The sequence below is a fragment of the Euleptes europaea genome, chromosome 2 (assembly GCF_029931775.1).
Source record: "Euleptes europaea isolate rEulEur1 chromosome 2, rEulEur1.hap1, whole genome shotgun sequence".
In the NCBI taxonomy this organism is placed as follows: domain Eukaryota; kingdom Metazoa; phylum Chordata; class Lepidosauria; order Squamata; family Sphaerodactylidae; genus Euleptes; species Euleptes europaea.
The window spans coordinates 48,541,718-48,553,893 of record NC_079313.1 but is presented as its reverse complement, the minus strand read 5'-3'; the positions used below and the strand labels follow the sequence as shown (position 1 = coordinate 48,553,893).

The 12,176-nt window shown below is 41.0% G+C and overlaps 1 protein-coding gene across 1 annotated transcript in view; it reads right to left on the bottom strand.

Moving 5' to 3' along the window:
- The window catches only part of TGFBR3 (transforming growth factor beta receptor 3), a 140,647-nt gene that overhangs the window by 45,091 nt on the left and 83,380 nt on the right, over positions 1 to 12,176 (bottom strand). The window contains exon 4 of the mRNA XM_056844646.1: positions 7,734 to 7,917. Within this exon, the coding sequence (XP_056700624.1) occupies positions 7,734 to 7,917 (184 nt within the window). The remainder of the gene's footprint in view (positions 1 to 7,733; positions 7,918 to 12,176) is intronic.

The following is a 12,176-nucleotide window of genomic DNA, read 5'->3' as shown; positions in this document are numbered from 1 at the left end:
TAGTGCACAATCAATCCAGAACAAAAACAAAGCATTTGTGATTTCAGCCCTAAGCTCAGATTTCTCCAGGAAGAGTTATTGTTGGTATACCACCACTCTAACCTAATAAAGGCATTCTTGGCCATCACTGCCACTTGGAATTCCAAGAACAGGTCCAGGTTCAGGAGTAACCCCAAAATGTGAACCTGAGTCTTCAAAGATAGTACAAATTTATCCAAAACACGCTGAATGCGACCTCACCTGATTCTTTGTCCAATAGCATCTCCATCTTGCCTAGAATAAGCTTCAATTCAGTCTTATCTACCCCCCCCAAACTGCGTCTAGACACTTGTTCCATAAGTCCACTGCCTCCTTGTGTGTGTGTGTGTGTGTGTGTGTGTGTGTGTGTGTGTGTGTAAAGTGCTGTCAAGTCGCAGCTGACTTATGGCAACCCCTTTTTGGGGTTTTCATGGCAAGAGACTAACAGAGGTGGTTTGCCAGTGCCTTCCTCTGCACAGCAACCCTAGTATTCCTTGGTGGTCTCCCATCCAAATACTAACCAGGCCTCCTTAGGATGTGTTAAAACTAAGAGCTAAAGTTGGGCATCAACAGCATACTGATAGCACCATACTCAGACCGCCTGATGATCTTCCCCAATCGTTCAGATAGAAGCTTGCAAAACTCCCAGCCTAACAGCCAGGGGGGAAGAGCAGAATTCTCCTAGCCACATTCTGGATACTGCCTTTCAAGAAGGTTCAAAGCCCCTGTAATATGCTATCACAGTAAGGAAGCTGATAATACTAAAAGCCACAGGAAGACAGAAACACACGCTTGTCCAGGAAGACAGAAACACACGCTTGCTGAGCAGGTTTTCAACTAAGGAACTCAAGGCAGTTTCAGTACTACAATCTCTTCTCCAGCTTCAGGCAACTCCAATCTGGACCTTGGCACACGAAACCTGAGACCACCTGGAATACCTCACCTCTGTAAAGCCCTGGCTACTTAGTGTGGACACGCTGTGGACAAAACTGAAGCAACTGAGTGTAAGCCCTGCTTGTCACTCCCTCCAAGCTGTACTTGTTGCCTCCCTGCATACTAGACCTAACCTGGCTGTGAATATACCTGCTGTCTCTGGTCCTATGGTTACCAACCTCCAGGTGGTATACAATACAAAAAGGGGAGTGGTACCTGGAACACACACATATATATACACAAAAAGTACCACTGATGCACTGGATAATAAAACAATTAGCGAAACAAGGATAAGATTCGTGAAACCTTGTAAACTTGCATAGATTGTTGCAACTTGTATAAATTGTTTTGTTGCTTAACTGGAAACCACAATTTTGAAACCATATAAAACTTTCTTATCCAGTGCATCAGTGGTACTTTTTGTGTGTATATATATGTGTGTGTGTAACCTCCAGGTGGTGGCTGGAGATCTCTTGGAATTACAGTTGGTCTCCAGCTGACAGAGATCAGTTCCCCTGGAGAAAACAGCAGTTTTGCAAGTTTGTCTCTATGGCATTATACCCTGCTACAGTCCCTCCCTAGGCTCCACCCCCAAAATCTCCAGGAATTTCCCAACCCAGAGCTGGCAACCCTATCTGTCCCTCAGAAACTCACTGGACTCCTCAGAGAACAGACCACTACCTACTTTTGACACTGCATCTTGCCACTGGCTCCTTGTGTGTCATCCTGGCAAAATATAGTGAGTAACATGCTAGATGGCAGGAGAAAACATGAGTACTGTATGACAGGTTTGCTGACGTTCATTTGATATCTGTGATGTACATGTGTCTGTCATAATTAGAACACAACTATCTTTAACTGAATATGTGATCATAACTCAAAGGCCTGAAGACACCTGTGATGTCCTTAACCTTTTGGCATAATGAGATCAGCCCAGGTTTTTCACAACTCAATACTAAATGGTTCTTGAATGTTCCTTTTTGATTTCTCCTCTAGAGGATCTTTCTAAGTAAACTATGAGAGACTAAATCTACTCAGGCAGCCTGACAGCAGTCCCCAAACATCTGTTAAGTACCCTACCAGATGGGATCTCAAAGCAGTAAAATTCTGCCAACCCCTCCCACACAGATTAGAAAGTGATCCTGAGATTGTCCATGCTGAGACTGTCAGTGCAGGCTTAATTCTCAATACCTGCAATGTAGAAGTTTTATACTTGTAAATGACTTGTGAACCAATGTTCCAGGAAGACCAACATATGTTTTAAGGTGAGTTTTTGTAAGAGGTTTCCTGCATTTTCATTAGGTGTTTCTGGGTTCTCCTGTTCTCATCAGCAACAAGCAAGGATCTCTGACATTTTTCAGTATCGTTGATGCTCTTTCCAAATATACATTATATTAGTTCAGCCTGACTAGTTGTTCAGATCTTGAGTGTGACACTAGACCAAAAAAAGCCAGCAATAAAAATGGGCAAAACATGATTTTGCTATATTGTTTTCAGGGGTAGCAACGGAATGGCCAACACCTTTAGACCCCAAATTTTATCAAGCTATTTTGAACTGATTTTTTTCCCTCTGCTCCTAAGATCACTTCTTTTCTCCTAAGAACATTTTTCAGTGGTAAAAAATGGAACTATTGGGAAACAATGAATTTTTTTTTCACTTTTGTAATGGGTGAAATGCTTTTAAAGACAAAATGTATTCATTCTTTCTAAAACTTTGTAGAATGAAGTTTTTATGTACTAATCTACATTATTAGATACTGATCATTCCTATGCATACTGTAGACACATACAACATATTTTCAAGGATATGTTCATTTTTGAATGGTGACTAATGTTGTTTACAATTAATATGTCATTCTTTGTGCATGAGGTCAATGTCTTCAAGTCATGTTTAATTTACTTCAGTATCCAAATATGTCCTTAATACTGTGACTGTATGAAGAATATTTCTAATAGACCATTTTTTTAGTATAAAATGTCTGAATCTGGCGTAAGGTCAACCAACAAGTTTCATCAATGAGTGGGGATTTGGACCAGGATTGTCTCGATCAGGGGTGTCAAACGTAAGGCCCGAGGGCCACATCTGGCCCCTTGAGAGCTCTTATCCGGCCCACAAGCCAGCCGAGGCAGCCACCTACCCCACTCTCAATCTGGGCTGGCAAGGCATGGCCCGGCCCAACCAAATGACATTTATGTCATATCCGGCCCTCGTAACAATTGAGTTCGACACCCCTGGTCTAGATCATTACCCCACACTGGTTCTCTTTTTCAATTTCTTTTTTCCCTACTTCTCGAATGGCTGACACTAAGATATGTGGGCTAAATCAATGAACTATGAAGGCTCTAATTCAGTTTAGGATTGTTCTAATAGTTTACAGCAGTTTACATTCTCTCTCTCTCTTTCTTTAGTATTGGGTATATTTATAACTTTGTTCCCACAAAACTAAGGCATTTATAGTTTTAAATGTCACAAATATGAAAGATGGTACAATATCATATACTAACAAGTTATAAATGATGCATTTTATGTTTGTAAAGTAGGAAATAATATCATATCCTAACAAGTTATAAATGATGCATTTTATGTTTGTAAAGTAGGAAATAATTTTAGCTTTGGTTAGTACTTAAATAATTCCCCCTCCCAAATTCTGTACTTTGTTTCCCCCACACACACACATCCAAGAAATCTCTTTATATGGCCCTTTATATGTCCAGCTGTCCTATGTCAACAACAAATTGTCGCTGTTTTTTGTGTTGAATATATGCTATATCGTAATTTATGGACCTAATAGGTATCTAAAGCCATTTACACGTAACAAAATATGTATTTTATCAAAGTAATTGTTGAACTGAAATACAATTAAGATAACCAGTGATATTTTAGGGAGCAAACCAGTGATATTTTAAGGAGCAGGCTAGCAGGCGGGGCCCATTACTTACATCATAGGAGCCTATACAACACAAAACACTGTCGCTGTATGTAGGCTTTATTTTATTTGTTTTTTACCTTATATTTTGGAAATGTACATCCAGTTTTTTTTCCTTTAAATTTTTTTGGGGGGGCCAAGAGAGTGGGGCCCTAAGCTATAGCTTGTTTAGCTTATACGTAAATCCGGCACTGCCCCCACCTCCTTCCTTACTCTTCTCTGCTGTTCGGCCCTCATTACCCCCTTAGAGTTGTCAGGTCACTATGATGCACTGACAGCAGAAGCTGCTACTGACAGCATTCCCTGTCTACATCACTCTAAATTGTACAGTGGTCCTATATGTAACCTCCTTAGCCCACAGCCCTTAGCCCCAAACACTGCAAATCAAATTGGTCTGTCTACTTCCTTCCTTACTCACCAGTTCCTCCTTCATTAAAATTTGTTGAATGAAAAAAGCTTATTTTCATTTCAAACCTGATGTCTGTTACTTCTATCAGACATGTATATACTTTAAAAATGGAAAATAACATGACAATACTTACCTACTTTTCAGAATAGTTTTGATTTGTTTTTACATTGTGGTATTGTTCAGTCACTGTAGCAGCATGGGACCTACTTTTCTATAGCACTATTCCACAGTACTGCATGAACCCTTAACACCATACAATTGTCACCTAACTGGGTCTGGAATGATTATCAGATTATAGGAATCCATGTAACTGTTCCTGCTCAAATGGTGGTATGTCTTACCACCGTTACAGCAGTCTAATAAAGAAACTCAATAGACATATCAATGTAGAAGGCATTCCCTGAAGTTTCAAAATCAGTGCACCAGATCAGTCACAATTATACGTGCATTTATCAGTTTCCCCTCCCTTGTTGCCAAGTTATCTAAATTAAAAAGGAAGCAAATGTTTTTACAAAACTATAATTTTGTAAAATATTTTAATTATCTAATCAATCCTGGTAATTTTCATCTAAACTTCTTTCATTACACTGCAGTGCATAAGAAGTATGTAAAAAACTATAAATGGCAGGACATTTGATCTACTGGTTAGACAAAGTACTGGGGCTATATAATGAAACTGGCAGATATATCTATTCTTTGTTTACATTACTGGCTCACCTGCTGAAGCCAAAAAGTGTAACCTAGGCCCTGCTGCTCCTGTTTTTTTCTGGGCAGCACCTCTATCTTAAAAATGGAGAAGACTGTTTTGCTTCTTTCTATACAAATTAGGTGTTACTATCAAGTCCCTGGCCAACATGATCCAATGTAGGAGTAAGCACGAGTGTTTCTGGCTTAACAACAAGAGGACATATTTTATGAATATCTGAGCCATTCATCATGTATCAGCTTTCCCAATAAATTATTATTGCCAAGAGTTATAAATCCACAACCATATTTATTCTCAGCTGGAACTCTTTTTTTTAAAGGTTTCACTATGAAAATAGCAATCTATGGGGGCTGCAGTCCAGGAGTTAGCAAGCACTGAAAAGAGAAATAGTTTCAGCATTAAACTGGAACAATAGCCAAACTCAATGTGGCTTGGGGAATGGGGAAAACTGATATATATTTGAACACATACGAACCAGTTCACTTCTTATTTGGGGATGGATAGGTAAGGGTGTATGTTTTAAAAACAGAAACAGAGAAACGTCTTGCCCCCTCTTACCCTAACTTGCTGCACTTTCCCCCAGCCTAGCTGAGTTCTGTTATCCAAGCCAGTCGGGGGGGGGGGGGGAATAGAAAGTAAGAAGGGGAAGGGATGACATTTAGGTATCCTCACTCATGGGCTTGGTTTTTATTAAATATAACACTGACAACAGCTTGACAACACTGAAATGGGGAAGCTAGATTCTCTTGCAAAATCCAAAGGAAGAGGGCAGCCAGTGTGACATCTGAGTGGATTAGAAGTATGCTGGTGAGAGCCAGTGTGGTATAGTGGTTAAGAGCGTCGGACTCAAATCTGGAGAACCGGGTACAATTCCCCACTCCTCCACATGAAGCCTGGGCTAGTCACAGTTCTCTCAAAACTCTGTCAGCCTCACCTACCTCACAAGGTGTCTTTTGGGGGGGGAGGGAAGATTATTGTAAGCCATTTGAGACTCCTTACGGCAGAGAAAAGCGGGGTATAAAAACCAACTTCTTCTTCTAATGCTCAGATAAGAAAGACCATGTTTTCCTATAGTTATCAGAATTATGACTAAAGAAGATACAAGTGAACTGGTATCACACTATACTTATTGCTACTAGATTAGGAGCCAAGTTAAGGAACATGACAGTTCAACCCACTGGCCTCCGGACACTTGGTAGAACTCTATTACCCTATTACCTACAAAGATTAATAGAAGATTCTTAATTCCTAAATGCTTTGGTGAAATTTCTCACTGATCACGGGGTTTAAAGGTCTCTGACATCTGAGTTAACATGAAGTAGACCATAAAAACTTCAGTTAGGGCTCCTGTTCAACTGCAAAAAACCTCAGTGAATAAAACAAATGATTGTTTACCTCAGTTGCCCTGTCAATTATGATAATCTCCTTAAGGATATTTATAAGAATGGGGGAAATAAAGTAAAGAATGTGGACACTAGAAGTGTTCTATAAGCAATAATTATAGCAAATGTTTTGTTATCCGGCTTGGTTACCACTTGGTTAGCCAGGATGTTCAGTTAACTGGCATTGCCCAGAGGTCAACTCCTTCTCTCAGCCCCTACATCTTCAGGCACATGTGCAACCCACTCCTGCCTCTCCAGCTGGCCAGCATCATACCTCCAGCTGTTACTGTGCTTCTGGTAGCTGGCATTGCCAGTTGAAGCCATCCTCAAGTGCCTTCTCGCACTCAGCATGCCCCAAGCTAACTCTAATGGAGGGCTCCTGGCCAACTTGCCTGCCTACAATGTAGGTTGATTCCGAAGCTTAGGTGGAAGAGAAAAGGTCCTGCCAGGTGTGGGGTATGTGTCCATGGCTATTCCAATGAGGTGTGGTTTGGTTGCTGCAGATTCCTCTCCGTAGATTCCTCAGGGTAGAGGCACAGCAATAAGCTTGAGTATCTGGCTATTTGATTAACTAGCAACTCCCATTCCCCATGAGCGCCAGATATAGCTTTTGCTATAATAATAGTAAACTGTATTAACAGTTGTAGCCAACTGAGCACAGTTTCAATGACTAAAATTTCAATATGTTATTGGATTATCAAATAGGCATGGCGCCTTGTTATAATACCAGAGCATAAAGCTGCAGTGATCTGTGGTATCAAAAACATATCAAGTGAGGGAACAAAAAACCCAGAACACAAAACTGTTACATTTGATTATAACAACTCCTGTGTCTACAACTTTCCACACAACCACTTGGAGGAAGGGTTGAAGATATGGACAGTCCCTAGTCCTTCAATGTGACCTTGTGGCAAGTACTGTTGCCATAACAGCTTCTCACTCCACCTCCAAGCTTTGGATTGGCTACTGGGGGCTAGACTGGTTTCAGAAGACAAAGTTGCTGACCCCTGAAATTGTTTTTTTTTTAATATCCAGATTTCTAGGCCATGACAAGTGTAAAGAAAACAACTTTCAAAATACTGCTGACAAACTAGTTTCCATGTGAAATAAATGCATGGAAAGCAACAATAATAAAAATGATTTATGTACAGTATTTCCTCAACTACAAGACTAGATTTTTCCCCAGGTATGCCATCACAAATAGGAAGGGGGATCATCTTGTATTTGCATACAAGTTACAGCTATAGCTAAAAACACATTTTTGTGTGTATAACATTTTAAGGGAGTTGTCTTATTTTCAGGTTTGTTTCCCTTTTGAGTAAATACAGTAAGTTAATAGTGTATTTTGCAAAACTTACCTTCACCCACTTTGATATAAACATTTTTGGATATTTTGAGTTCAGTGAAAGATGTTACTGCCCCATATGCCTTTTGGGCCCACTGTAAAAGATGCTTATTTCCCTGAGGGAGAGGCCTTTCTTCTATCTTTGCTGACAAAGAGAAGTTTTCTTTTTCAAACAGCACAATGGACCCTGCAGAAACCTGAAAAGAATAGAAACATCCTGTTAATGTGAAGTGCACTTGGTACAGAATGATTATTCCTTCAAAAGGCCATTTAAATCTGTCACCAGATTTAAACAAGAGTTTGTTCTTCACAGGGGTCCTTGCCATCACATCTGCTCAACAGACAATATTGTAAACCATTTAGACAATGTGTAATTAATTTATATACTACACGAGGAAAGAACCTGAAGTAGAATTCTCCTCACTAAGCTGATAGTAGTGAACAACAGAAGGCTTAATGGATGAAGATGTGTTTCCTTTGAAAGTGAAAGCTTTCAGTTACCGTATTTTTCGCTCCATAAGACGCACTTTTTTCCTCCTCAAAAGTGAGGGGAAATGTCCGTGAGTCTTATGGAGCGAATGCCGGCTGGGCGCGTGCGCATTGGGGTGGCGCGAGCCAGCGTTCCCCGCCCCAACGGCCAGCTGGGAGGTGGGTGGGGCCGCACAGAGTGAGCCGGCCCACGCGCCCAGCCGGCTCTGTGCACCCTGCCTGCCTCCCAGCTGGCCGTCGGGGCGGGGAACACCGGCTCGCGCTGTCCGGACGTGCATGCGCCCAGCCGGCTCTGTGCGCCCTGCCAGCTGGGAGGCAGGCGGGGCAGCACAGAGCCGGCTGGACGCGTGGGCCGGCTCGCTCTGTGCGGCCCCGCCCGCCTCCCAGCTAGCCGTCGGGGCGGGGAACACCGGCTTGCGCCATCCCGACGCGCATGTGCCCAGCCGGCATTCACTCCATAAGACAAGTTTTTAGAGGAGGAAAACAAGATTTTTTCTTGTTTTCCTCTAAAAACTAGGTGCGTCTTATGGAAAGGTGCGTCCTATGGAGTGAAAAATACGGTATTTTCTTGACAGAAAAAGCCGAAGCCGAATACGCAATTTCCAAAAAAGCCAAACAGATATTTGGCTTTTTCGGGTTTTGGCTATCCTCCTTCACCTGAGCGTGATTTTTAATTTTAACCTTAATTGGAAACCCCATCTTAAATTTATAACAAAAAAAAAATCAAACCTTCGGTGGCAGCAACTGAATGCTTTTTGTTCCATAAGGGAGGTAAATATATTCCAGGGGGGTTACAAGTGTTTAACATGAAAATCATCCCACAGCTTTTATATGGTGCCTCAATATGGATTCTTCAGGTCAATGAGAGTACTGACCTCCCATTGTGTCAGTTTCTGCGACGAATTACAGGGGCCCCAAGATGTGTAGCTGGAGTAAGTTTAAGGTTAGAACTAGGCCAAGGCTTTATTAAAGCTAAAGCGTGGCTACAAGACTTCAAGCATAGACTAAAGGTCATATTTTCACATGAGAAGGATGGCCTTATCTGCAAATTAAATCCGAACCTGAAGCTATACTATCAAGCAGATGGACTGGTCTGGGTTGCTGATTGGATTGAGAACCCCAACTCCAAAATAGTGAAATTAGAAAAAGATGGACTGAGAGAAGGGCTGCATTATTATCTGTGGGTAGACAAAGGGGCAGAAATCAATTGTTCATCATGTAGTAAGCGATAACCTATTAAGGTCTTGATGGAAATTTAAAAGAAGATTAAGCCCATCACCATCTTTGTTAATGTCCCCAATAGAGGCATATTATTCCATCACAGAAAGGAGAATGACAGATTATATAATTTATCAAGACATGGTTTCCTCCGATAGCCAAATTAAACCTTGGGAGGATATTATGTAAGACTAAACTAGGATGGTTTATGTACTGTCAATTGGTATCGAAGTTGAGAAAAGATTGTATGCTGGAAGGCAAATTCAGGGAAGCAACCGAGTTTGAAACCTTGATCAAAAAAGACAAAGACCATCTCCTGGACCATGAAGAAAAATGATCATGGACTTGGCTGAGAGCTGCACCTGACCGCTTCAGATTGCTGAAGGGAGAGGCACTGATCCCCTGAAATTGTGTCAATATTGGCCCAGGATTCTGCATTGGCCAGGAAATTCCAGAGCTGCACCTGACCGCTTCAGATTGCTGAAGGGAGAGGCACTGATCCCCTGAAATTGTGTCAATATTGGCCCAGGATTCTGCATTGGCCAGGAAATTCCAGGATAGGGTGGCCAAAAACCTTACCTCTAAGGTGCACCATCCCTCTAGCATATGCACCCATCCTGTATGGAACTTCAGTCTTAACTGGTGCATTCGCCAGATGAGTACTATGTTTCCTCAGTAAGGTTTATCAAATGAGCAGATGGTGATTTGCTTGGCAGATTGTTGCAATGTGTAAGATTCCAAATATTCTGTTGAGGAAAATTCCGTTTGGTTAGCCTAATTACTGGGGGACTCCTTTGGGGGAGTTGAGGGGGAGAAATCCTCTCAGAGATAATAATGGAAAGGGTACTGCACAAAATAGTGAGTTATGGCAGTAAGTGGTGGTAGGTCTCTGGGTGGTAAGGCTCTCAGTTTTAACCCCACTTCGATCTTAGTTATTTAATTTGATGTCAATTTTTGTTGAGCGGTATCAGTGTAAACCCAAGCAACTCAGAAGGAATAAGAAAACTCTAGTACGAATTGAGCATGTTTGGTTTAAGAGACAAATACTAGAGATGGGAACCCTAGTAACCACTATCTATACCAAATGATTATAAATCTGTCCCCAGATAGCATCTGCTGTACAGACAGGAAGAACTACATTGATGTATGTGAAGTATAAGCTCATAACCACAGTTTCCCCCCCTCACAACTAAGCAGCTTTTGTGAAGATTCACTGGTAGTACAAAACAACATTAAAGCCACTATCAAATCATTGTTAAAAATTCTTCAATGGCAGAAAGGTATCACAAAGAGATGTTTTTATGGTATGTGTTCCATAATGACAACATAGAGAATATGGTCAGAATTTTACCCTTGCTGCATTTTTTATCCTTGTTTATGGTTGAGGGCAGTGACGGTCCCATCTAGAAGCTGACCTTCCCCTCCTCTCTCCCTCTCGTTCACCCTTTCTCCCTTCCCTTGAGGCTGGGAAATAAACTGAATGGAGGTCGCCTTAATACCATCACTCCCTATGGGGATTTAGTTGGCCCCTTTGATTTATTAAGTTCAGTGAGTTAAAAATGTTTTAAATGTGGATTGTATGTTTTTAATGTATGAAATGTGTATATTTTGACATTAGCTGGCCTGAGCCTAGCATTGCCAGGGGACGCCGGAGTTATAAATAATTAATTTTTAAAAATAATTTACATCAAAATCTCTGCAAATAGTTTATTTAGGTTCTTCTTGGATGGTATTAATGTATCTCTCACAATGGGCTGAGCACAGAGGGATTAAAATAGGAAAGTATTCAAAAAGCACCAGGAACCTGAGTCAAAGGATCAAGGAGCAGCCATCCCAACCATTATCACCTGTAAGGGAAACCTGAACATAAATTATTTGAGCCCTTTGTAAATCACACTAACAGTCATGGGCTTGAAAGGAGGTCATACACAGGGCACGCATTTCCTGTGTTTGCGGCAGTGTTTGAGTTATCAATGAAGACCAGTCCTATCTTGGAGAGAAAATATAGGAAAACAGTTAACTTGTCTTTCATATTGTCAAACCTCACAGTATCTGCATCGTAGGAAACTTATTCCGGTGGGAAGTCAGAACTGCTATGTTTGAGCAGAGCACAAAAGCGACAAGCAGAGAGATAAAGGGATGTCATTGTTTTACAAGTAATGTTTTCTAAAGCCCTGTGGCCAATGACTTGCCAGGCAGTTGTGAATATCTCCAGGACAACTCAATCAACAGTTCATTGCTCCAAACAACAACACATTACAAATGAATCTGAAAAGACTCAGCTGAGTTCATTCAGCACAACACAGATGTGTTCATAAAACAATAGATTAGTTTCAGCAAAGAACCAACTGCATTGCACACAACAGTGGTTTTTTTTTTTTAATGGATCAGGTTTATTTGCAGCATGTTAGTACTTGCTACATTCTCATTTTGCAGAGACAGAAGTGGTCACTCACTGAAAACCAGAATGAACTAAATAATCATGAGAAATAAAAGTGGAAGTGCCACGAGAGGAGACTATTCAGTCCCCATACAAGATCCCACAATGCATGTTCCATTATCCATATCCATCTGTTGTTAAGCATGGCTTTATGAATGCCAACATTCTCTAACATATTCACTTCAGAGGAAAAATGAATGTTAGGTATTTTAAAAACTAGCACATTTGGAATTAAAAAAAGACATATACTCTTTTGTTCAAAGTAGATTAATTTTGATTTTGTATGGTTCTCAGTGTTACAAATTCAAC